Below are 26,321 nucleotides of genomic sequence, written 5' to 3'. Positions count from 1 at the left end.
AAATATTTATATTTTATATGTTCTTGTATTAGCATATTGGATCATTAAGATGACATCAATGTGATTTTGAAAATAGCAAAAGATTAATCATTTTTAAGGTTATCTAGATAACACCTATGATGTTTTTAGCGTTTGCATTATAATTGTGAGAGGTAGTAGGGGGCTGATGGTATTTTTTATTTGAAATAACATCTATCAAGTTTAAAAAAGATTTCATACTAACATCACATTATTACGCGTTGACGCATGCGCGAGAGATTAACCTTATTTAAAAAAAAATTCGTAACATGGAATCGTAAGATGGTTGCGAAGAGTTGTGGTGAAAGTTATATCTGCGTGGTTTAACGTACGAATAATATACTTTAATTGAATCTTATATAGTTTCGTTTGATTAAAATGTTCTTTAGTTTTCATTAAAATAATTCATTTAAATTACTAGAATGGTTAAGGAGGTAATTGTTTATGTGATTAACCGTTAACGATATAACGAAATTTATTATGTATATGTATATATATATATATATATATGAATGATTTGTTTATAGCTGAAAGTAAAAAAGTCATCTCTTGAACTCGCGTACCGCACCGAACATTATCATGGTAAATAAATATTTTTAACATCAATCGGATTCATTTGTATTTATTTAATGTAATAATAAAAATAATATTATTCATTAAATTTTCTTAATAACTTTGTATATGCTAATAAAACATGATGATTCGAATGATGATAGAAACGCATGTATTTTATATTTTATTACGTTATTTATACAATTCATAATATTATCATATTTATATGCTTAAACTTTGATTTTAGGAATCAAGATTATAGCGGATAGACCAATAACTTGTACTGCATGTGGCAATAAAGTTATTGCTGAAATTGGAAAAATTTTTACCAATCCTGTGATAGGTACTTTGTTGTGCGAAGTAAGACTTTTTAAATGATATCAATTAATCCCTTAGAACTACAATTTAATGCATTGACCAACGTGCCAAAGTTGATGCTATATTTTGTGTTTATTATTTTTGGCTCATAAAATTTGCCAGAGATAGGACTTATTTCTTGTGTTAAAGTTGTAAAGTGTATCATGAGTCTCATGCATTGTTATAATACAAGAGGTTAATATTATATCGTAATGTGTAGTATATGACTGTATTACTTTTAACAATGTTAAATTTGTTTTATTAGAAATGCTGGGACCATTTCAATAACACAAATTTTTCTTTCGATGAAGATAACCTAGATAAGTATTGTCGCTTATGTGCTCATGAAAATAATCTATTCTATTGTGGATCATCTAATTGTAAATTTGCATTTTGCAAAGTAAGTTTCAACATGTATAATATACTTAGTTAATTACAAATAATCAATTTTTCAATAGTCAATTATTTTCCATTATTTCATTTGTAGCGATGCATTAGGAGAAATGCACCTTTCTGTCTTTTGGATATAGAGAAAAAAAATTGGAAATGTTTCATTTGCGAACCTAAACCAGTGTGGGAATTACGAGCAGTTTGCGATTCCATTATGGATTGTCTAGCTAAGTAAATATTTATAATATTCATTAATTAGATTGCATATTTACAATCCTAAAATATTAATTACGAGTAAATTAATCTAATCTTCTGTTTCAGAAGAAGTAAAACAAATTCTATGCAGAACGAATTGAAGAAGCGTGATTCTAGGTTACCGTATCAAAAATATCAGAGTCTACAAGTTAAAAAAATGCAAAAAGCCTTACGATCAATATGTGACAATGAAGAAGAAGATGACGATAATTTTGTAAAAAATAAACCTGTTTACAGCAAGTCCATTAAAAAAGAGGAAAGTAATGTGACAACTAAGGAAAGTAATAAATCTAAAAGACACACTTTAAACCAATTGTGTAGTACAAGTTCGTCGAGTAATTCAAGCGATAATGAAATCATGAAAAAAGAGTCTTCGAAACAAGACAAAGATGTTACAATATCTTCGCCGTACAGTTCTAATTTTGATAGCAAAGAAAACGAATCGATCTCGAGAGTTAAACATAGACGAAGCGCAAGTAAACGAGATAAAACAAACGTTAATAAGATTTCAAACAAAGATGAAACAATTGACTCTAATTCTGAATCCAGTGAAGAAAATACGGATGATAGTAAAAATAAAAATAAGAAACTTCTTAATAGAAGTAACAGAAAAAAATGTTCCATGAAACAGTCTACCAATAAAGAAATTTTAATATCGCAATCTCCTATCGATACTGACTCTAGCTCTGGTAAGGAATTTCAGAGGACTAAATTAGTTCGTAGCAATGTTGACTCGTTACGTAAAATAAATAAAAATGTTCATCAAATTCTATACAAAAAGAATATCATTAATAAACAACAAGGCAAATATTTTAAGTCTAACATAGCAGAAATCTTGGACGAATTGAAACAACAATGTTCGGTATTTGAATTACAAGCCCAGCATATTGAAAAAAAATTTAAAAGGAAGCCCATGTACATGGAAGACGCAGATAAAATTATATATAAATCAAAAAGTGCTATTAATAAAGTAATTACAGAATTCAGTAATTACAAGGAACATTTAATCGATTTTTACAAAACATTTGTATCATCAGTTAAAGAGGAAGAAGAACATGAAAGTTCCGAAGATGATACAACATTAATGAGTAAGAAACCTCATAAAAGAAAATCCAGTGATACAATAGATAAAGATAACAGTCAAAGTATAAAAGATAAAAAAAATATCATATCAGATTGTGATAGTGAAATATTTTCAGAAAATGAATCTATTAAACATGAAGTACCAGCAGTGGAGATAAAAACTAATATTTGTGACAATAAAAGTCCTGGTTCTGAAGAATTGAGAATTAGTGATAATGCATCACCGATATTAGGAGGTAACCAACATAATAGAAAGACTTTGGTTAAATTATCAAATAATGAAGTAATAAAAGATAATATCAATAGTAACAAGTGTATAAAAAATGATGATAACAATTTAACCAAAAACTCGAATGTCACAAAATGTGAGATTCCGGAAACAAAATCTAAAAATATTTCAAATAAACTTCTAACTGCGATACCATCTAATGTTGTTGTTTCTAATCTAACGAATGATTCGTTAAATGATATATTTGACAGCAGTTTGGAATTAAACAATGAATTAAACGAATCTAATACAGCGATAGTAAACGTCCAAGAAAATAAAGATATTCAGGACTTGAATACTGATGAAGGTCGAAAAGAAAGCAATGAAAATTCGAATACATTGAAATGTAATGAACCAAAAGAAAATGTACCATTATCAGATAAAAAAGAACTTCATCTATTGGGAAAAGAAGAACAGAACAAAAAAAGTATATTTCGAAAAAAAACACCAGATATATTTGAATCTAATAAATCTGACAGTAATTCGGACGAAACTGTATTTAATGAATATCCCACTGAAACATTTCATATCGATAAACCTAATGAAAAAATATCAGAAACACTTGCTAAACAAGATTCCAATCAATGCGATTCAGATATTTCTAATATTTCTGATATACCTTTCAATTCAGAAAAAGTATCAGACAAATCAAAAGATCCAATATATTCAATCGACCAAAATAAATCTAACATAACTGAAGAAAAAACAGATACCAATAACGAAAGTGACAGCAGTACAATAGTTTTGTCTAATTTGAATACAACTGTGGAATTAACATCGGATAACGTCGAACAACATAACAATGAAAATTGTATAAAAGAGAGATGCTTTTCTGAAGAAACAAACATATTGGATAGAGAAAATGATGTTATGAATGAAGACAATATTAAAAATGCTCTTTTGGAATCTGACTCAGATGATTCCGTTTCTTCATCAGGCAATAAAGAAATGGAAATTAACATAGAATCTAATAGTAAGGATTTAAATAAGATTCAGTTGACTACATTCGACAACGAAAGTACAAAATCTGACGATTTACTTAAATTGCAAATTCAGATGAATAATAATAAGTCTGAGAAAAAAGAACTAGGGAAAAAACGTAATTACGATTTAGAATCAGACTCATCTGTAGGATCTAGAGTAAAAAGGAGAAGACTTCAATTGAATAAGAATTATTATTACATGAATGATAAGAAATTGAGAATGATATGTCATGTACAATTAAAATTATTAACAGATGATGTTTTAAATCAATATAAAGACGCGTTGGAAGAATCTAAGGAATACCAAAATAATAAGAAGATCAACAGGTACTAATTAATGTTTCTACATATTTTTAATAATATCTCGAGTATGTGTAATGCATCATTCTTGTATTATTATTGTTATTATTATTATTATTATTATTATTATTATTATTATTATTATTATTTTCAAATCAAATCTCTATTTCTGTAATTCTTAATAAATAAATAATTTGCTATTTTATTTTTGATATTACATGTTAGAGCGGTCAGTGAGCCCATGCAGTTTTAAGCGTTTATTTACTTAAAATAAAAAATTCCATAGACTTATTGGCCAATCTAATATAATTTTATTTCAACGATCTTACATAGACTTATAAATTTGGATACACTGGAGAAGTCATATAAAAGAAGTTCAGTTACATCAAAGGAAGATAATCTATCTAAATCTTTACAATCATTAAAAACAAAACAATCATCTATCAAAAAAGAAGAAGATTCATTGTTAGAACATTTGAAGAAGGTACAAGATGGAAGTGCTTCCATAGACATGCAAGACAATTCTGATAATAACGAGCAAAATTTAAATTCACCAATAGAAAATCATTCTGCTCCATTAACAAACGATGATCTCATGTTAGAAGCTGATAAAATTGCTAAAGATTTACTATTAAATTCGTCTGACTCTAATATGGGTAAAACACATTAATTTTATTAATTATTAATTTATTTATAAACTGTCTTATGATTAATTTTAATTAATACAGATGATAGCAAAGAACAAGAACAGTCAAATGTATCAGACAAAGATGAGAAGTCGTTAAAGGAGAAGAATGAAAGTATCGAGAAAAACGAAATTAAAAAAGAAGAGCCTTCTGAAGAAAATAACGAAAGATCATCTACGGAAAAGAAGGTAACTGCATACTCTCAATGTTATTGTAGTAGAATAATTTAAGGGGTTACATGGGTTTACACCGGGAAAAATAGCATTTTTTCAACAATTTTTTTTTATTCAAACTTTTGATAACATTTAAGATACATATTTAATGAACATTTTCTGAAATTTTTGTTAAAAAATATTTAAAACTCGGCCATTGCGACGTATTTTCCGGTGACCCCACCGAAAAAGGGTTTTTCAGTGGAAAAAATAGGGTCTTTTAGTGAATACCTAAAACTAGAAATTGGACGAAGGAAAAAAAGATAATTGAAATTTCGCTACAATTTGCACCACATTTTGGTTTCTTGAAATTAGATGTGATGAAAAAAAAAAAAAAAATCCTTCGTCCAAGTCCTTGTCAATAATATCTTGAAGACGTGTAGCAAATTTCATCAAGATTGGTTAAATAGTTTTCGAGAAATCTTGATAACCGACTTTAAAAAAAGCGTTTAAAGTTTTGAGTGATAATAAAAGAGTCATTTAAGAGTGGAACTTCCCAAGGTTCTATCTCTTAAACTATTACTCCTATCGACTTCAAAATTTAATACAATATTCTAGATAAGTTGTAGAATTTAATAACAATATTTAATAATTGTATAATTATAAAAAAATTATATAATTATAATAATTGTACACAATACAAATAATAAACAAAAAAAAACAAAAACAATTAATTAGGAGAAAAAGCTGAAAAAACGGAGTAAGTGGAGGCGAAATAAAATACTAACAATGAAAATATCTGATAGCGAGTCTGAAAAAGAACAAGAGAAATGGGATAAATCACAAGAGAAACAAAAAGAAAAAGAAGAAGATGACGACAAGTAATGAAATTTCTTATCATTCTTATATGAAAAAATGATATCTTTAAAAATATAAATAATATAAATTTAATTTTAGAGATAACGTTAATGTTAAAAAGACTACTGAACACAAAAGAAAAAAGGCTAGAAGAATTTTTGATTCTGATTCAGATGTAAAAGAAATTTCGGATTCTCTCAGTAATAGTAGTAGTAGTAGTAGTAGTAGTTCGAGTGAAGTTATGATATTAAGTGATTCTGATGACTCCGGTGGAGAAAAGAAGAAAAAGAAAAAGAAACAAAATTCCAAAAAATCATCTGACACTGAATCATCTACTACAGGAAATAAGTAAGTATATGGACAGGCATATTTAACAAGAAATGTATGAAAATTGTTTAAAATCTTATTGTATCTTATTTTTTATATTCTTTCATAATTTTTCAGGCCTAAACCAAAAAGAAGACGGATAAAGAATGTATCGACAGATAGTAATAGTGATAGTGATAAAATGAATAATTCGCAAGGTACGTCGAGTAAAACTGGAAGAAAAAATATTCGCAAAGTTTTGAAAGATAAACAAGTAGCGGATGACACAAAGCAAGCAGCCAAAGAGGAAGAAGAAAGGTTGAAACGTATTATGGAACGTCAAAAACTTGTACGTATTTTTTTTTTTTTTATATCTATGTAAAATATGTGTCGTCCTATTTAAATAATTACTGATATCTCTTGATAATAATTATTTGACGATATGATGAAAGATGCTCTGGTATAAATTATAACATTAATTTTCATGTTTAGTACAATGAGATGTATGAAATACGATTAGCCGGTGAAGAAAAAGTAGATAAATTAGTATTGGATTTTGATCCTGATACAAAGAAAGAACTTATAAGCGTAAATAAGGATTTGGTGAAACGTTTGAAACCGCATCAAGCAGAGGGAATTAAATTTATGTGGGACGCGTGCTTCGAATCTTTGGAAAGAATAAAAACTACTTCTGGATCGGGCTGCATTATAGCGCATTGTATGGGACTTGGAAAGACTCTACAAGTAATTTCTTTATCGCATACTCTTTTAACTCACGAGGAAACTGGAATAAAAACTATCTTAGTAGTTTGTCCTCTTAGTACCGTTCTTAATTGGGTTAATGAATTTGAGATGTGGCTAAAGGATGTAGAGAACGGAGATATCGACACGTTCGAATTAACAAAGTAAGCTTCTTATTTTTAATCATATTTTTTATTATGTATATATAAAATTAAGCTATATATTCTATACTTGTTAATAATAATAATATAATTTAATTGTGTACCTTCTTTTTTCTTTTTTAGATGTAAAAAGAACTTTGAAAGGAAGTATCAGCTTCAAAGTTGGCATCAAAGTGGCGGCGTTTTAATTATTGGATACGAAATGTTTCGCAATCTTACTGGTTCAAATAAAAATATTCGAAAAAACATGAAAGATGCGATATTAAAATGTTTGGTAGATCCTGGTCCAGATCTTATTGTATGTGATGAGGGACATTTATTGAAAAACGAAGATACTGCGCTTAGTAAAAGCATGAAACGAGTTAAAACGCTTCGACGTATTGTTCTCACTGGGACACCATTACAAAATAATTTAATAGAGTGTAAAGATTTATATCTATATAATTTAAAATTATTTAATTTTATTATTTAATAACATAAAGCATACATTTTTCAGATCACTGCATGGTTCAATTCGTTAAGCCTAATCTTTTGGGTACAAAACGAGAATTTTTAAACAGATTTGTGAATCCCATAACAAATGGACAATTTGATAATTCAACAGAATACGATGTTAAATTAATGAAAAAACGTGCTCATGTATTGCACAAATTGTTAAAAGGAAGTATTCAAAGATTTGATTATTCCGTATTAACACCCTTTTTACCGCCTAAACAAGAATATGTTATTTTTGTAAGACTCACGGATGTACAGATCAAATTGTATCAATATTATTTGGATAATTTGACAAGGTACATCAATATCGATTAACACAAATATATTGTAGTAATACTTAGAAAGATATAATTCTAGTCCAACTACTTTGAAGTAACTTGAATAATTTTATTTTTGTTAGACATTTTAGTGGTATGAAAGGTACACTATTCGCAGATTTTCAAGCACTGCAAAGAATATGGACTCATCCAATAGTTTTGCGATTAAATTCGGAGAAAATTGAGAAGGTTAATGAAAAAAAAAGATATACCAGTGATTCGGAAGGATCATTAAAAAACTTCATTGTCTCAGGCGACGACGAAGAGACAACTAGTAGCAACAGTAGCGACAGCGATATTCAATCCATCCATTCCTCATCGCCTATTCGCAAACGAAGAACTCGAAATAATGGTTTGAATAAGTTTTTTATACAAAATTATTATGTAGTATTTTTGTTTAATGTAATTATTTCACTTTCTTTTTTCAAGAAATTGATTCAGAGCCAGAATTAGTGGAAGTATTACCAGAAAAAGAAGAAGAATGGTGGTCACAATTTGTACAGCCTGAACACTTCGAAGATATGAGGATTTCTACCAAACTAGTTCTATTATTTGGAATTTTAAAAGAATGTGAAAAAATTGGCGACAAAGTGTAAGTTCGTAGTATAACTTTTATTTCAAAGATGTCATATTCATAATCATATATTTTTAGATTGGTGTTTTCTCAGTCGTTATATTCTTTAACGTTGATCGAACAGTTCCTTGCTCAAATAGATGAAGCAGAACAAAACAATAAGATATTAGAGAGACTAGAAGGGCACACTGGAAGTTGGTCTCTAGGTTTAGATTATTTCAGATTAGATGGTCAGACTTCTGCAGAAAATAGAAATATTTGGTGTAAAATATTTAATAAACCCAGCAATACAAGGGCAAGATTATTTCTCATATCAACGCGTGCAGGTGGTTTGGGTATAAATTTAACAGCTGCTAATAGAGTTATTATATTCGACGCAAGTTGGAACCCGTCGCACGATATTCAAAGTATATTCAGAGTATACAGGTATTATTATTTCCAAATATTTAATTAAAATAATATTAATCCTATAATTTTATAGTTTTATATTTGAAACGTAGATTTGGTCAAAAAAAACCTTGTTACGTTTATCGATTTCTCGCGTCGGGTACGATGGAAGAAAAGATATATAATCGCCAAGTAACAAAATTATCACTTTCCTGCCGTGTCGTTGACGAGCAACAAATAGAACGACATTATAGCCATAACGCTCTTAACGAATTGTATAAATTCGAGCCACATACGAATATCAATACCCAAACTTTAAATTTACCTAAGGATAGATTGTTGGCAGAAATATTTTTAAAATACAAGGATTTAGTTGAAAATTATCACGAGCATGATTCCTTATTGGAAAATAAGGTAAAATTATAATGGTTGCATAAAATCGACTATTTAACTTTTAATATTATTTTTAACGTATATTTTTTAAGGCTGACGAAGAATTAGATGAAGAGGAAAGGAAACAGGCTTGGTTAGAATACGAAGAAGAAAAAGAAAGGCCAAATATTAATGCAACTACGGCGGCTTATCAAAATAATATTTTGTTGCAACAATACAATAATATGATCGCTAATCTTAATCGTCAGAATATGGCAATAAATAATACTATGCAGTTTAGTGATTATGAAAATCTACAAAAACTTATTGAGAAAGATGTAAGTGATAAACAATTAAATATATTATATTTTTTGATAAATATCATATATAGTCGATATATTGATATTAAATGAAATTTCAGTATCCTAATGCAACACCTGAACAACGTAAATTTATGACTACTAAAGCCTTGGTGGATATGTATAATTATTGGGAACAACAGGCTACGGTTCAACCTAACAGAAATTCTCTTCTTGCACAGGTGTGTGTTTATGTGCATATGTGTACATCTATATGTTTGTAAGATCATTTTTTAAATAATATTTTTGTAATAAATGCTTTAAAATTATAATTGAATCAACAGAATATGCAAAAGAACATACAACAGAAAACTACTACATTGGGAACAACTAATATATCTGCAGCAGTAAGTTATTTTTTTTTTTAATTTTATTATTATTATTATTGAAATATAAAAGTTAACTTATAAGGTCAAAATCAATAAGTTCTGAATCAAGTAGAATCACATTTTACTTGAATTTGTTCTTATTGCTTTTATAGATGAACCAGAATTTGTTGAGACAACATTTGCTACAAAATCAACAAATAGTATATAATTCTAACAACACATATACAAACGTATCTAATCCACAATTAAAGGGTGGAATTAGAGTAATCAATCAATATGTTTATCCAAAACCTTCAACCAGTAATGTTCAACCTAGGAATGAGATTACGCAGGTAACAAATTTAATATGAACTTTCAATGAAATCTATTTTGTGTGATCGATATTTTTATAAAATTATATAGATTACGATAGAACCAGCAAAAGCAACCGAAACGTCTGCTAAAACCTCAACTATTCCAACAAATAAGGAACAAGAAGAATGATCTTTAAAATAATATCTTATAACTGTCTTTCTGATTAGCTAAACTATATTCTTCAGTATGAATAGCAAAGAATCAAACTAATTGTTTTTATTTAGTTTATTCACGCTAATATAAAAATCAATCGTCTTTAGATCGATGAAAATGAAAAAAAAAGAAATCATCTGAATGTGTTTTATATAATAATGTACGAAAGCGAGTGGAATTTTCTTATTCTAAAGATTATTGTAATTATTCGCTAATTAATTGACTATATAAGAATTATTAAATAATTAATGTCCACTTTCATATACTCTGTATAAATGAAAACATTAATTGAATGGAATAAAAAGTTTGATTCTTTGAGTAGAATCTTTATAATGGAAAACTGTCATTATATTAATGAATTATTTTTCTTTTATTTTCTTTTTTTTTAATTGTTTTTTTATTATCAAGCATATTTTTATTTGTAAAAGTATTACATGCAGACAAACATAATTTTATAAATATAAAGTTATGATTATATATATAATTCAATACTACAAACATATATATATTGCATGAAACGAGTGATAGTTTTCTAAATGGTTGTGTCAATGAAATAAATTAGATTTTTAGTTATTCCGTACAAATTTAGTTTATTTGATTGATTTTAGCAACCTAGCACGTTACATTAAAAATCATTGTTTTACGTATTTCATTTAAGTATTGTACTAGATATAATTCTATTAGATTATGTTTATTTTACGAAATATACACAAGCATATGTTATATTTATTCTAATTTCTATTTAATGCAAAGCAAGAAAAAAAGGGTAATTATTTTTGAATCTTTTTCTTAAGATATTTTAGAGGTATATATATATAAAAATTATTTTTTTTTATTGCGTGTAATCCGGTAAGGCTTTTCTCCAACCATCTTTAAGCAAAGTTCTTAATTCAATTTTTTTTTTTAGAAAGTTTGGAAATGTCGCTAAATTGAAATACTCTGCTGAATCATCATTGTGATTATATAATTCTTCGCTAATTATTATTTTCCAATTGACTGTTTTGTTTCTGGATATAAATGGTATCCAAGCAGTATATCTGTACTCACGTGATTTCAAACTGTATCCCATTATAGTTATTTCTTTCAAATATGGTTCATCACTGTTGGGATGTAATGTAGGTTCTATACCTGGTCTTGGATATTGACTGAATGCTGCTTTCTTCCATGATATTGTCTTAAATTACCAATAAAATTATAATAAAACTATCATTTATGGATAACACATGATACAATCCATCCTTACTTTTTTATCCAAAACAGCTCTGATAAGTGGTAAAAGACTAACTCCTTCTGTGCACACTGATGAATCTATTTTATTATTGTTATACCTGTTTTCTATGTTTGAACAAATTGGTATTGGAATTCTTGCTAATTCAGCAATTGTAGGAAAAATATCAACCAGTTCTACAATGGCATCTAAAAAAAATCAGAACTTGTTTTATATTTGTAATACTTTTTATTAATATTATTTCAATAAAGTATTTCTCTAAATTACCTGTTTTCGTGTAAGTATCTGTATATTGTAAAAATGTATCTTCTTTTTCTTTAGTCAAAGAAGTCTTTATATTTGTATATCCTTTATATTGAAATATAAATTTATCAGCTGTATTAACGTCATTTTCGGTAAAAAGTTCTTTTGTTTTCTTAAATAAATATAATGTTCTAATAAAAAATTTATAAATATAATAAGCAAAATAAGATAACAACAATGTAAAAAATTGTAATGTACAATGATACTGATACAAATTATACCGACAGATCGATATAACAATTGAGAAACGCTGCCGATAATATTATCGACTGTGATAAACGTAAAAAAAATTTCGATTTAATAAACAAAATACATATAAAAATTATATACCTTAAATGTCGTATAAGGTATCGATATTATTAAAGGTACATGTACTGAAACGTCAAAGTTACTATATTTGCCCCATTCTGCATGCTCTCCTAAAGACCAGCCTGTATAATAACAGATTATTATAGAATATTTTTAATTTGCATCTCTAATACACAGTTTAACATTGTTTACCATGATCAGAAGTTAATATAATCACAGTTTTTTGCAAAATCTTAGAAATATGCAATTGATAAATAAGTTTGCCAATAATGTGATCGATATAAGACACAGCTCCATAATATGATTGTATTATTAGTTTGGCAAAATTTTCTAAATAACAAATAATAAATATTTTTAATTTTAATTAATATATTTAGAATGAAAAAATTTCTATAATACCTGGTATTTTTTCCCATGGAAATTTAAGACGTAACTTTTGTATATCTTTTCTTTTACGAAGATCTATCCATGGATTATATGAAACGCTATCAATATTATGTGGCCAAGCATATGGCTTAGGAACTTCAAACTTTTCTAATGGATGATATTCTGTAAATGTTTTTAATATTATTTATTTATCTGATATAAAATTCCATTTTAAAATCATATTTTGAATGCATTTTTCTGTATATGCAAATAATATACAAATACATTTTTTACTTAGGTATTTTTTAGGATATTTTAAAGGAATATGTGGTTTTTGAAACCCAACAGCTAAAAAAAATGGCTTAGCATCATTTTTATGTATTTTTAGGTATCTCTTAGCTTTCTTCAATATTTCTATGTCTGGCAATGTTTGATTTGGCATGAATTTTATATCCACAGGGCACACCTAAAAAAAATACATTAAAATACTATAAATAAAAATCGTAAAATAATGAAATTTAATTAATAGATAAAATGTATGACATGTACAAGATTTTCTGCAGGAAATGAATTTTTGGTAATTTTACACACAGGTGCATCCTTATAACGATTTGTATAAGGATGAAAAGGTTTTTCGCTCCAAGAATAAGGACTATCATCAGAATAGTTAGAACTTATACCTACGAATGTTATGATTAAATATATAAATTTGTATAATAAGCTTTCATCAACAGAACCTTAATTTTACCTGGATGAAATATTTTCCCTATTGACATAGTATTGTATCCATTATTTTTTAAATATTCTGGTAACGTTGTAAAATTACCAACTGTATCTCTCCAATAGCTATAAAAATCATACAACTGTAGTGTATCCGGTCTTCTACTTGTTAATATTGAATTTCTACTAGGCGCACATAAAGCTTGCTAAAATTAAATACAATCATTTAATATAGCAAAAATTGAGAATTACTCATTTTGATGAAAAAATATTTCATCTAACCTGTGCGTAAGTTTGAGAGAAAATTATACCTTGTTTTGCTAAGCGATCTATATTTGGTGTATGTGAATTGTGATCCCCGTAACATCCCAAAGTTGTTCTTAAATCATCTACTATTATTAAAAGAAAATTTGGCTTTGCAACACTACTACATGATAACGTAATTAACCAAAATAAATGGAGCAACATTGATAGCATTATTTATTAAAATATTTAAGATTTTATTTGTATATATTAATTATATATATTTGCTTTCTACTTTGAATTATACGATTTTAAATATTATTATATTTCTAAATATTTCATGTATATGGTATTTTCGCGTAATTGCAAATATGCACGAAATTATATTTGAATAAACTTTTCACAAGAAAGTTCATTTCTCTTGTGCATTTTATTTTGAAATATTTGAAATATTCATGTAACTCTTATTTAGTTCATTTTGAATAATATAGAGGTATTTATTTAATTGATGCAATTAATAATTATTTACAATTTCATTGATACAATCGATTTATCAATACAATTATCGATTGAGTTAAATCGTTCACAATATACTTTTATTAATTTCGTCGATAATATTTGCAGTCGATAATGTAGAAAATTACAAGATTGATAAATTATTAAAATATATTTAAATACTTACACCGCGTTCATCTTTATATGAAATAACATCAAATTTGCAAAAATATTCGATTAATTATAATTAGAAAAAAATATAATTATTTTGTAAAATTAGTAATACTAATCGTTAATAAGTTTAAGCGATAAAAAATGTTTATTTATGATTTTTTATATGATAAATACCATTAACGAAAATTGACTGTGTCATGATGATTTTTCGATAAATCTTTTTTTTAATCTCGTATAGATGTATTTACTTATTTACGTATTTAACGAACATAAATGCTGATATATGTGCTAAAAAAGTTTGTGAATAATAATTAAATACTTATAATGTGTCTGTTTACGAAATTATAAAACGAATATTCTCTCTCTCCTCCAATATAATTAAGAAGAAAAAATAGAAAAAAGAAACTCATTATAATGATAGATTCAAATTATATTTTTATGATTACTTATTATTTCAAGAATAGTGAAATATACTAGTTATTATAGAAATATTCAATAGTATATTATTCGAAGTTATCTGGTTAATTGTTTTATTTAATTTACAATAATTTCACAAGATTGATATTCAATGCGATGTTAGGAAAGAACAATATGTTTATATATAACGTAAAAGATTTTTAAGCGAAAAATAAAATAGTAAAAAATGAAAATAAGAGCATCGTCGCACCTTTCTTTTTAACCCCTTTCTCTCCCTCTCTCTCTCTCTCTCTCTCTTTTTCTCTCAACCACCATTTCGTGATTATTAAACTTCCTTTCCCACTTCTTTAGACGCAAGTAACGAACTTGATGCAAGATACTGAATAAAAGAAACGATTTTTAAATGGTATAAAAAAATATATATATTACTTTTTTTTAAAACATAATCTTTATAAAGTTGAGGGTAATAAATTATCAGGTATATAGGTGGCAGTCTGTAATGGCGATGTAAACAGGAGCCATCGAATGCTCAGCAGAAGCAAAAGGAACACGGTCCCGATTATAGAAACCAGAAAGAAGAATTGCAGATGGCGCCTGGTTTGCCACGCTTACAATATTGTGCCATCAGCATCCACGAGCGAGTCGATTCGTTCTGCAAGAGAAGTTCTTGTTTTTGAAAGAACATTTCAAGCACTTGTTTACACTTATTATTTTTTTAATTACTCTAGTATTCATTGAATTTAATTTAGATTTAATTATACAAATATAATATTCGTTATTATATTTTAAAAAAAGATAAACACAAAAAAATAATATACATATGAACCTATATTAAATTGCCCATAATGTTAAATAGTACACCTCTCCACAGTATGAAGTAACTTAACCTATTAATTTAGCTTTTTATTAAATTAGTATTAAAGAGATCTATATAAAAATACCGTTTAATAAATTTTAAAAGTAGACAGTAATATAAACGAAGAATAAAATGTTAATAAGAAAGAAGTAATAGTTATTAGGAGTAGTTTAAATGAATGTGTGTATATAATTGGACTAAATATATATATATATATATATATATATATATATATATATAAATGTAGATATATATTGTCGGTACCATCGAAATCTTACGAAGAAGAGGTTAAGGGGGACAGAAAGAGAGAGTGAGGTATAAGAGTAGGGGTGGATAAGAGAGGGAGGAGTGAGAGTGTGCAAGAGAGATAGAGGGAGAGAGCGAAAGAGAGAGAGAGGGAGAGAAGAGGAGGGCGGAAAAGATAGAGAGAGAAGGGATCCTACGAATGCACGATACGTCAGCTCGAGCAGGCAGAGTATCGAGTCTTTCGCCGTCGTACATGTACACTGGTATACGTAATTGTGCGAAGACACGATTTCGAAGAGGCTGTTGTTAATTCAGCAGAGGTCTCATCTAGTCTCTCAACATCGGTCGACATCGGTTCAGATCGGTCGACCGGCCGAACCAAACAAGCTATTTTCATTCGGCCGATATAATCGTATGCCGTACTCGTAGCCGTCGATCACCATATCGTTGTCGCTGGAATTGTCACTCGATTGGAAGAAAACTTACTCGAAACGACGACGGACGCGCCGAAAGGTTTGTCTTCCAACTAGCAAATAACACTAATTCTCCAATGCCAAATCCCTATTGTATTAAATCATTTTATTGTTTAATTATATTTGTTCGTTTACCCATCCTCCATATTTGTGACACCTTTGATATTTGTCCTTTTAAAACTATTCTCTACCCAACATGGACTTCTTCCTTCCTTCCTTCCTTCCTTCCTTCCTTCCTTTCTTCCTTCCTTCCTTCCGTTTCCTTCATCGAAGATCATCTCTGACACCGGAAGTCAATGGATGTGTTACTACACTCGCCTATATTGACGGAAGTTCTAGTCGCCATTTTATTCAAAGGCTCGTATTTTTTTTTATTTTACATATTTATGCATTAATCGCCATTGCGTATCGAGGATAAGTCGACGCATCGATAAACGTATTTTTTATTTTTATTATTTACGATCGACTCTATTATAGTTAGATCGTTTAATCGATAAATTCGCATTTAGGTTGTTTTGTTTTATATAAAGTTTTAGACTACGGTGGATCTAGAGAAAAAGTAAACGTTTGCTCTATCGAGCGTTTTGACGCTATCAGAAATATTTTTGCATACCTATTCGTTTAAAGTTTGGTGGTCACCTTGATGACACTACCAAACATTTGTACTTTTCTAACAAGAGACGAGTTCGTTAACGACAGAAATTAATTTCCATTAATGTTAAATAATTGATTTTTATTTTATATCTTTTATTAAATAAAATAATATTACATTCAATAGCTATTTTGTATTTATTTATTTATTTGTTTACAATAGTTCTTAGTCATGAATATTTGTATACAAGAAACATTTTATTCTCCAAACGAATATCATGTACGATAAATTTATCGACGAATAATAAAACAATATCGGTACGATATCGTTGAAGTATACAAAAGCATATGTTTGTTATTAAAATTATCTTTCAATAGGAATCTTAATAGATTTATTCGCGTATACAAAAAAAGAATAAAATGGTTCCTTTTTCGTCGATGATTCCTTACGTACAAATTGAATTTGCGTTACGTCTGACAACAAAGTAAATTCCTTTATGATTCATGATACAATTGACCTAAGGGAATAAATATAACGATAATAAGTAATAGTAGAAAGAAAAAGAAGAAGATTTCTAACCGTGACAAGATAATACGGACGTAGTTGTATATGCGAATAATATATAAAATGGCGTACGTGGGACTAACGCTAATGATGTATATCCTGCGTGTAAGTCGTCTTTTCATATTCAGAAATATTTCCTTGTTTTAAAAAATACATAATATTATCAAAAAATTCTTCGTTAATCTTCGAGTTTAAAAATAATCGGTTAAGAGTGATATTGGAATAAGTAATCGGTCATAATTTAACATTACAATCGTGGTTAGTCGTATCTTAATATTGAACCAGATTGTTGACAAGCCAACAAAAGAAATGGCGGCTCGTTGGGTTCGATATATTTTACCGGTACTTCCGGAATTGACACCTACGACACACCGTCGATAAAAACAAAGAGAATCAGTGATTTCGAAATGAATATTATTTTATCAAAAATATATATTTTATGATTTTAAAGATATTATTTAAATATTTATCATATTAAATACAAATTTGTGATTTTATGAATGGTCAAATAATTTCAATAAATAGACCGATATTTGATTGAATATTTTCGTGTCTCTTCTCGTAAAATACTTGTTAGAGATGTGGATCTAAGGTGATTTATAACTCCGTGATAATCTTTGTTCATTAGTCATTTTTAATAAACGTTGACGGTAAATCGAATAAATGGTGTTTGCTTCGGTAGATAAAAGGAAACGTCGATGTGTATATGGGAGCAAAAGAAATTCCTTGAAGATGTCAGGAAGACCGCCTCGTTTGCGGGCACTTCGACCTCGACCACAGCAGCAGCAGCAAGTTAAAACGGATATAACGCAAAAGATGATTACCGATTTGGAAGATAATGAAGCAGAAAGTGAAACGAAAAATGATCCTGTTAATAATCAACTCAAGGAAAATAAGAAAATCGGAGAATCTTATAGTAACGATGATCACCAGATGGAAAATCAAAATGTTAATGGCAAATCTTTTTCTACTCTGGAATTGTTTAACATGAAAGACATCAATGAAGAAGAATCCTTGAAGGATCAATCGGACTTTAATGTTTATTTGGAGCAAGTGAAAAAAGAACATCAACAAATGGTAAGCACAAATAAATGAAAATTAATGAACATTTGTAGAACATACGAATCTTAAATGCTTTGCTTTCAAGTGTTTAGATTCTTCATTTGAGTCTTCGTTATTTTATTATATTATAGTAAATTCTGATTGATTGATTTTATCGTAATTATTGAAACAAACAACAAAATCTTTGCATTGACACGCCCATACTTGCTTATTGACATGAAGTTTTATGTATTTAATGTTATTAATATCCTTGTTTTATGAAACTCTAAAGAACAAAAGCGTTCATGATACAAGTGAAAATCAATGTCCTATGTGCCCTTATGATGCACTATCTTCACGTGATCTGGAAACTCATCAACGAGTACATCATTTTAAACGAAAATTCTTTCGTTGTGCTAAGTGCTCTTATGTTACGCATGTGCGAGCACGTTATACAAAGCATGTCAAATATCACTCCATGCCAATGATCAAGTGCGATGCCTGTGATTTTAGTACACCATATAAGGTTTGTTTATTATAATATGTACTATAATAAGCATTAAGAATAATCATCAAATAAATGTGTACGTTTTAGTGGAACTTGGATCGACATACACGTAATCACGGTGGCGGAGGGACTTTTCAATGTAGAGCATGTAATTTTACTGCTGATATTCGACAAAGTTTAACGGTGCACGAGACCAACCATCACGAGCCTCCAGTAGGTCAATCCAGTCGCAGAAGCAATATGCCATTTGAGCGTAAACCACGCAATAGTCCAAAACGTTATAATCAGGTAAACATTGTTCTAATTGTTTTTTGTTTATATCTTTATAAATAGATTATAAATATTTATAAGTATGAATACTTTCCTTAGGTTGGTGCAAGTGATTTTCGGGAACCTACCGGTGCGACTGGAAATACTACTGCTATTAATCTTGGGGAATCTTTCAATACCGATCAATCAATTGACGATAAGAAAAGTGTACTTGCAGGTGCGGATTGCATTCCTTTAAAATGTGAAGAGAAAGCTTGTCAGTTTGTAACATCTTGGGATTCTGAAATGCAACGTCACTTGGCAGAATGTCACGCACCAATCGCCTTGAACAAATCGAGAAAACCACTGCCAATGTTAATTCCATTAAATCCAGTGAACAATAAATCTAATACTATATTAAATAGTAATACACCAGCTACATTGTTAAAAGTTCCACGCGTTAGAGTGAGACCTGAACTTGCTCAAATTGCAAGAGATACCGAAATGGCTAAATTGTATGGGAATAAAGAGGTTGGTAATTTAAGTTAGTTGTTAAATAATTACTTACATATATGCAGATGCAAATTATCTTACTATAAAGCTTTATTATTTATTATGTATAGATGAACTCTAAGAAGAATGTTAATAGCGTAGTAAATGCATTTGAAAGAAAAAATGCCTCCTTTTTTGATAAACTTAAAGAAAAATTATCATCGTCAGTGGCCATGAACAAAGGGATGCCAGAGGTAGCTGTAAGTAACATGATTGATCTGAAATGTTGGTGTACATTTAAAGCTAGTAGCATGGAAGAACTGGCTTCTCACAAACAAACACACCACACTGCTCTCAGTGTATCTGTGGGCATGTCACGTTGTCCTAAGTGCAGGAGACGTTGCAAGAGTACAACTGATCTTGAAGTACACATGCAGTATTGTCAGCAAACAAGCAGAGAATCACCGGTTGATAGTAGTTTTGAGAAGGTTACTGAGTGCTCGGAACTTCGCATGACTGCATACAGTAGTGAATATACGTTTCCTTCTCATTTGGAATGGGACACCAGCCTTGGAGGGCACAATTCTTCTGGATCTTCGGTATGGCGTAGATGTAGTTTTTACAAAATAAACTTTTACACGAAACTCATAAGATCTGCTTACATCATTTACATTATCTTTTGTAAGGTATTTTTTGTAAGGTCAAGTATAAAAGCTTTAATGTCAGTAGAATCATATTACAAGCTTATATTTTTAATAATACACTTATTTATACATATGTATGTATATATCTATATATACATATAAATATATATATATATATGTGTGTGTGTTTTATAAAACATGCTGCTGCTGATGAAAAGCTAATATGCTTTAAATCCCTGCATCTAGTCGTAGAAAAGTCAATTTGCCAAAGACAGAGGTACACTGGAGAGGGTATGCCAATTTGAAAAATTTATTACATTATGTGTCTTATTTTGGAACATTATTGGATTTTTTAATTCTTTTTTACTTTCGTTACGCGAAAACAAATTAAATTTAATATAGATTAATAGAAGTTGAGTACGTCATTAGATTCAAATACATTTTCATCTTCATAAAATATCAATGTTCACATGTGCTATGTATTTGCTCTTAGTAATAATAATAATAATAATAATAATAATAATAATAATAGTAATAATAATAATAATAAAAGAAAAAAAAGAAACGTCTTTATTTACTTCTTTTCATCTGTGTATAATAAACAAAATAATAAACAACAATATTCTTTGCTATAGTCAAGAAGTACAATATCTTCTGTTAGGTCGAGGGAACTTCTGCGCATCCAAATGGACGACGAGTATTCAAGTGTCCTCATTGCCCATTTTGGGCATCAACTGCAAGTCGTTTTCATGTGCACATAGTTGGTCATTTAAATAGGAAACCGTTCGAGTGTTCTCTCTGCGCATATCGTTCTAATTGGAGATGGGATATTACAAAGCATATTAAGCTTAAAGCAGCTAAAGATCCGGTGCATTTGACTGCTAGAGTACTTATGACTGATGAAACAGGTCGACGAAATTATTCGAAATATAACAAATACCTTGCACAGGTAAAAGTTATTGTTTCATATACAGACTTATGAATTTTGCCTTTATGTATGTTAAAATAGGTGGCAAAAATAATTCACAAATATACGTATAAATGCAGATATACAAGAATTTATGAATTCGCTATGTCAAAAAACAATGTAAATATAATCAGTATTGCAGATTTTATATTTATATGTTAATTATACTGTTAAACGTATTCGGTTTAAGTGGAATTAATTTATTAAGTATCGAATTTGTTAATTCAGGTTGAGCAACAAGTATGGGATGATCAAAATATGGAGGAAAGAAGTATAGAAGAAGTAAACTTTAGTGAACCTCCAACTAAAGTGTTAATTCTGAGTAATAAAGATTACTCACAGACTGCTGAACTTCCTTCTTCCGTTGATTCTAAGTTAATAACAAATAATGACAATCGCAATGAAAACATCATATCTTTAAGACATCCACCTCCGTTGAAAGTTTCCGTTAAAAATCGTGGACAATCTTTGCTTAAAAATAATACCACTAATGTACAAAATTCAAGTATATCTATCTCGACCTCTACAACGGTATCACCAACAAACACTACAACAATAACTATGGATGATAACAAGCGTACTATGTGGAAATGTAAGAAATGTAATTATAAAGATTCTAATAAGGATACAGTTCTGTTGCACGTAAAGTCTCATTATGAAGCCATTGATCAAAATGTCAATGAAGAAAGGGTAAGCATAATTAAGAGTATCTTTTTATATAATTAAGGAATAGTATCAAATTACGTATAAGAATATTTATTTATTTAAAATATGTCATTTATCAATAGAACATCTACGGCTGTGGAGATTGTCCATTTTCTGCATCAGATACAGTATCTTTATCAATGCATAGAGTGCATCATCGTCCAAATAATAATGCAATATTTAAATGTTATCTTTGTCCATATTACGTTAATACAAAAGCGTAAGTAATTTAATCTATTATAAATTTAATGACATATGTAAGGTTCGGCTGAATAATTAGATGACACCCTGTGTTCAAACAAATACATTATTTGGCCGGATCCTTTATTTTGAATTTGATCTTGAACTTTTGTGTGTCTACTTAATTTATAACATTTGTATGTAATTAGCGAGTTATTGGAACATGCAAGACTTCATGGAGAGGAATTAGCAGTTGTACATCAACAGAATATGGATTTTCGCATGCCTGTTTTAAAGTCCAAGTTACAGACTATAAATTCTGAAGACGGTACGTTGTCTTATCATTTGATTGCACTTCGAATTAGCAACAAATGAAATTTCATGAAAACATTTTGATATCGTAGGTGATAATAATATAAAGAAAGAAACTACCATAGAACAAAATATTCCTACTACGTCAAAAAGCAATGGAGCATCCTTATCGAGCGTACCAACGACAAGTTCGAATAGAAAAAATCCTGTTCTTTTGGACACGCGTCACCTACCTGACGCGCCATTGGTGTGGGTAACGAGACCGGACGGTACCTTAATTAAAATGTTAAAATGTCGATACTGTCCATATGTGACTTCTCGTCGTGCGGAAGTTTGCGATCACGAGATGATGCACGTTGATTATCCAAGTCAAGATCCCTTCTTTACTTGTGATAATTGCAGTTACACCAGTGCCCATAGAGAAGTGATGAACGCCCACGTGGATATGCATTCGGGTTCTTCAGGTATTGTTCACTGCCTTGTCGATCAAGCACGATCGGATTCACAACAGCTTAATGATTTGTTGGCATTACTTAATCTTACACATATGCCAGCCTTGGGAGCAGAACCGGATCTGCGTGATTTGAGATTAGTATATTGTTGCGGTAAATGTCCAGCACGGTTTCTCTGTGAAAAAGAATTGAGAATACATCTGCGTTATCATATGACCGAGTTAGCTTACATGTGCCAGTGGTGTTCGTATGCAGCACGCCAGCCAGCTCATCTTGTTGCCCATCAGAAAGCACACTCTACAGAATATCAAGAACGTACTAAATATTTGTTGACTTTGCATGGCTATTCTCAAAGATTTCCACCTCCTCCAACTGCATGTGTTGAAGCCAGCGATCAAGAATTCAATGACACTTCTAATAACGTCGCCTGGATCGTAATTAAAGTATCTGAAGATTCATCCTATTCAACGAACTCTTCCTCTTTTTCGGGGACGTCTGCTCAACGATCCAACAATCAAGTGTTCACCTGTGCTAAGTGTCCAGCACGATATTTCAAATTAGATGCTTTAGAATATCACATGACTTTACATGGATCTAACAATCGTTTCAAATGTTCCGAATGCGATTACTCATCGAAAACATCACAAAATTTAATAAAACATCAAGTGGTACATCGAAGGCATAACGAAACCAACGGCATGGCCTCGTCTAACTCTTCCACCTCGACATCTCTACCTGATCCCCAATTCGGTGTATTTATGCGTGGTAATCCTAATTTCGTTTATCCAGGTTATTTACGTAACGGTAGATTGAAGGAAAAACGTTACAAATGTCATAAGTGTCCGTCGGCGTTTGAAAAACGCGAACAGTATAGAGTTCATTTGACGTTGCATGGCGCCAAACAACGATATCGGTGTGATACATGTGATTACTCCGTCAAATATTACGCAAATTATATTCAACATCTAAAGAAACATCAGGCTAATGCGGAAGCACAAGCATCTAGACGACGATTAGAGGATGACACTATATCGGTTGATAGCGATGGTATCACCGATCTTTCCATGTCGAATTTTCGTTCTGGTAAAACAATTGGATCTGGTACAGCAGCAGCATCTGTTACGACAATTTCTATGTCAACCATAAATACAATAGCCGGTAGTGGCGGTATAACTTCTATTTCGACTCCATTGAATTCTATGCACGTTTCCAATCAAGATAAACAGGCATTGATATTAATGCAGAAAAAAGGAATGTTACCGTCGTCGAACGAAATTGATATCGAAATAATTCGTTGCCAGAATTGTCCGTTTTCAACAACTGATAAGGAAGCCATGGATGCTCATAAAAGACGTCACGGAATTGAACGGATGACACCATCCTGTCCACATTGCGATTATATTCCTCGAAGGGATGAAAACGTGGGCGAACATATCAGATTGCATTTTACCCGACTATACAAGCCTGAGTCTTATCTTATCATAGAGTTGCTTACTTTAACGATGAGAAAGGTTGCTGTTAACGGGAAAGAAGATCAGAAAAAAAATAATATGGAATTACTTTTTAAAGAGTGCTCCGATGGAAGATTCTTCCCTCTAACAGACGGAAATTCCAGCTCGTTTAACGTTAATGCGTCGCATATTAATAATTGTAAAGAGAAAGTTATAGTAGATCCAAATACGGGAGAGACCAAGCAACGCTTTTTTGTTTAAATTATTTAGATGTAAAATATGAAAGAAACGCCCATTGTGCCATCTAAATGAACGGTATCTTTAAATATATATGATTATATGGTATCTGTTTCAAATTTCGTATATCTTCTTTTAAGAAGGAGAAGAAGAAAAAGAAAAAGAAAAAGAATATAAACCATTTAGCCATATCAAGTATGATCTAAATGATGTAAGAAACACTCATACGTCGATTTTAAATAACGCTTATGTACTATGCATAAATCTGTGCTAGAATTTTGTTGCAATATAGGCATAATTTTTTAGTTTTAGGCATCATAGTGCTTTTTATAGTTATTTTCTTTTTCTATCTTATATAATAGAATATTAAAGTGATATATTCTTTTGTTATAAGCTGATTTGTAAAGTTAATGTATCTATAAAGACGATAATAATAATTGTTATCAATAAAAGACCAATAAACGCTCCATCATCTTTGTAAATATAACAACGACTATGATCTTTAAAATTATGCTAAAAATATACTTATAGCTAATAAATCGTTATATTCAATGTAAGAATACGTACATTTTTGTTCTACTTTCTTTATTAGCAAAATAAAATATTTTTTTCTTTTTATTTTATATATTTTATTTACAACGTTCAAACCTTGAATATTAAAGTCTCATTTAAATACGCTTTATAGATTTATATTTTGAATTTTATCACCACAAAAAAGTTGATTTATCACCATAAAAAGTGAATTTTTATTCGTTAATAATATTTTTCAAAGTATTATATATTATTCATAGTATTAAATATTGAATACATTTATTGTCGTTTAATCGTAAGTATCACAAAACTACATAAAAATTAACATAACATAAATAAACAACACAAAAAAAAATTATAATTTACAAAATATTTACCTATTGTTTATACATTATATACGATTAACCTATTTCTTTTCATAACACTATAGGTTGTTACTTTTGAAATCACTTTTAAATATATCCCCTGCAGATATATATATATATATATATATACCAACTTTACTTTCATTTTTTTCAAAGTGCGCTTGCGCCTTGAATTTGTTGATGCGCATGCGTATAACATATCTCCCACTTATGGCGCCACCATTTCACAATTATTCAAAGTGTAATCATTATTTTCAACTAATTAACAATAAATAAAAATTATTTAATAAAATAAAGTTAAGAGAGGAGCCGGACAAATAAAAAGTGAGTGATCATTTCTCTTCTGCTGTTGCGATTCTATGCCAACTTTTTTGTGGTATTTTTTATCGAAGGTATAATATATTTTTATTACCGACATATCGTATGTTTATTGTAAATCTCTTCTTATCCGAAATCAACACATTATTACTTTATCGACAGATGTGTCTATAGTAACAACTGTCATTATAAGATGGCATCTTTGTCTTGGAATGGTACAACAGGAAATTTTTTTATCATAAATAATTTTAAATTCAATTTTTTTGAGCGCGTAACTAAATCCGTCAGATGCTTATAGTATAATATTTCTTATATATAAAATAATTTTGATATATGGATCTTTTTTTGTTTTTTTTAAGAAAATATTTATTATATTCATATGAAAAAAATGCATATTAGACGAAAGAATAATAAGATGCTGCATACAGAAAAA

At 29.4% G+C, this 26,321-nt stretch overlaps 3 protein-coding genes across 12 annotated transcripts; 2 read left to right on the top strand and 1 right to left on the bottom strand.

Annotated features, from left to right (window-relative positions):
* The first annotated feature begins 264 nt into the window (after positions 1-264).
* Positions 265-10,790, top strand: LOC106787196 (transcriptional regulator ATRX homolog). 3 transcript variants are annotated; one of them, XM_014749350.1, is made up of 23 exons: positions 265-452; positions 546-600; positions 818-930; positions 1,193-1,327; positions 1,415-1,548; positions 1,642-4,233; positions 4,540-4,862; positions 4,935-5,080; positions 5,783-5,925; positions 6,002-6,250; positions 6,347-6,557; positions 6,701-7,113; positions 7,234-7,532; positions 7,607-7,901; positions 8,006-8,274; positions 8,352-8,514; positions 8,575-8,922; positions 8,997-9,297; positions 9,369-9,593; positions 9,677-9,796; positions 9,899-9,961; positions 10,096-10,275; positions 10,346-10,790. In XM_014749350.1, the coding sequence occupies exons 1-23, from the start codon at positions 441-443 to the stop codon at positions 10,424-10,426; spliced, it is 6,870 nt and encodes a 2,289-aa protein (XP_014604836.1). In that variant the 5' UTR covers positions 265-440; the 3' UTR covers positions 10,427-10,790. The 3 variants fall into 3 exon arrangements, with proteins under 3 accessions (XP_014604836.1, XP_014604835.1, XP_014604837.1); XM_014749349.1 differs by having other exon boundaries at positions 266-452; positions 1,639-4,233; XM_014749351.1 differs by lacking the exons at positions 265-452; positions 546-600; positions 818-930 and adding an exon at positions 989-1,122 and having other exon boundaries at positions 1,639-4,233.
* A 60-nt stretch (positions 10,791-10,850) lies between these two features.
* On the bottom strand, positions 10,851-14,062 carry LOC106787197 (iduronate 2-sulfatase). 3 transcript variants are annotated; one of them, XM_014749354.1, is made up of 10 exons: positions 13,688-14,062; positions 13,405-13,582; positions 13,206-13,336; positions 12,951-13,122; positions 12,690-12,839; positions 12,483-12,620; positions 12,312-12,412; positions 11,946-12,093; positions 11,694-11,866; positions 10,851-11,624 (listed from the first exon to the last, which is right to left on the bottom strand). In XM_014749354.1, exons 2-10 carry the CDS (start codon positions 13,430-13,432, stop codon positions 11,283-11,285), a joined length of 1,383 nt encoding a protein of 460 aa, XP_014604840.1. In that variant the 5' UTR covers positions 13,433-13,582; positions 13,688-14,062; the 3' UTR covers positions 10,851-11,282. The 3 variants fall into 3 exon arrangements, with proteins under 3 accessions (XP_014604840.1, XP_014604838.1, XP_014604839.1); XM_014749352.1 differs by having other exon boundaries at positions 13,659-14,010; XM_014749353.1 differs by lacking the exon at positions 12,483-12,620 and having other exon boundaries at positions 13,659-14,011.
* Positions 14,063-15,975: 1,913 nt separating this feature from the next.
* Positions 15,976-25,227, top strand: LOC106787206 (zinc finger protein 91-like). Of its 6 annotated transcripts, none has more exons than XM_014749382.1 (11): positions 15,976-16,320; positions 18,119-18,513; positions 18,770-19,003; positions 19,073-19,273; positions 19,355-19,765; positions 19,858-20,325; positions 21,032-21,319; positions 21,566-22,027; positions 22,126-22,262; positions 22,432-22,550; positions 22,627-25,227. In XM_014749382.1, exons 2-11 carry the CDS (start codon positions 18,169-18,171, stop codon positions 24,696-24,698), a joined length of 4,737 nt encoding a protein of 1,578 aa, XP_014604868.1. In that variant the 5' UTR covers positions 15,976-16,320; positions 18,119-18,168; the 3' UTR covers positions 24,699-25,227. The 6 variants fall into 6 exon arrangements, with proteins under 6 accessions (XP_014604868.1, XP_014604869.1, XP_014604872.1 ...); XM_014749383.1 differs by lacking the exon at positions 15,976-16,320 and adding an exon at positions 17,390-17,541; XM_014749386.1 differs by lacking the exon at positions 15,976-16,320 and having other exon boundaries at positions 18,100-18,513; positions 19,858-19,986.
* The last annotated feature ends 1,094 nt before the right edge of the window (positions 25,228-26,321 follow it).

This window comes from Polistes canadensis, unplaced genomic scaffold (assembly GCF_001313835.1).
Source record: "Polistes canadensis isolate GaletaPanama2010 unplaced genomic scaffold, ASM131383v1 scaffold_95, whole genome shotgun sequence".
NCBI classification, from domain to species: Eukaryota; Metazoa; Arthropoda; class Insecta; order Hymenoptera; family Vespidae; genus Polistes; species Polistes canadensis.
Note: the sequence above shows the minus strand (reverse complement) of the source record. Positions and strands in the feature narration are given on the sequence as shown.

Excerpts from the sequence above, each read along its gene's own strand:
- LOC106787196 (XM_014749349.1), top strand. Across the intron at positions 8,515-8,574 it reads GAAAAAATTGGCGACAAAGT|ATTGGTGTTTTCTCAGTCGT; the intron begins GTAAGTTCGTAG and ends ATATATTTTTAG. Across the intron at positions 9,298-9,368 it reads ATTCCTTATTGGAAAATAAG|GCTGACGAAGAATTAGATGA; the intron begins GTAAAATTATAA and ends ATATTTTTTAAG.
- LOC106787197 (XM_014749352.1), bottom strand. The coding sequence starts at position 13,853 with ATGCTATCAATGTTGCTCCATTTATTTTGGTTAATTACGTTATCATGT. Across the intron at positions 13,123-13,205 it reads CATTTCCTGCAGAAAATCTT|GTGTGCCCTGTGGATATAAA; the intron begins GTACATGTCATA and ends TATTTTTTTTAG. Across the intron at positions 11,867-11,945 it reads AGATACTTACACGAAAACAG|ATGCCATTGTAGAACTGGTT; the intron begins GTAATTTAGAGA and ends GATTTTTTTTAG.
- LOC106787206 (XM_014749381.1), top strand. The coding sequence starts at position 18,100 with ATGGTGTTTGCTTCGGTAGATAAAAGGAAACGTCGATGTGTATATGGG. Across the intron at positions 18,514-18,769 it reads AAAAAGAACATCAACAAATG|AACAAAAGCGTTCATGATAC; the intron begins GTAAGCACAAAT and ends GAAACTCTAAAG. Across the intron at positions 19,766-19,857 it reads AATTGTATGGGAATAAAGAG|ATGAACTCTAAGAAGAATGT; the intron begins GTTGGTAATTTA and ends TATTATGTATAG.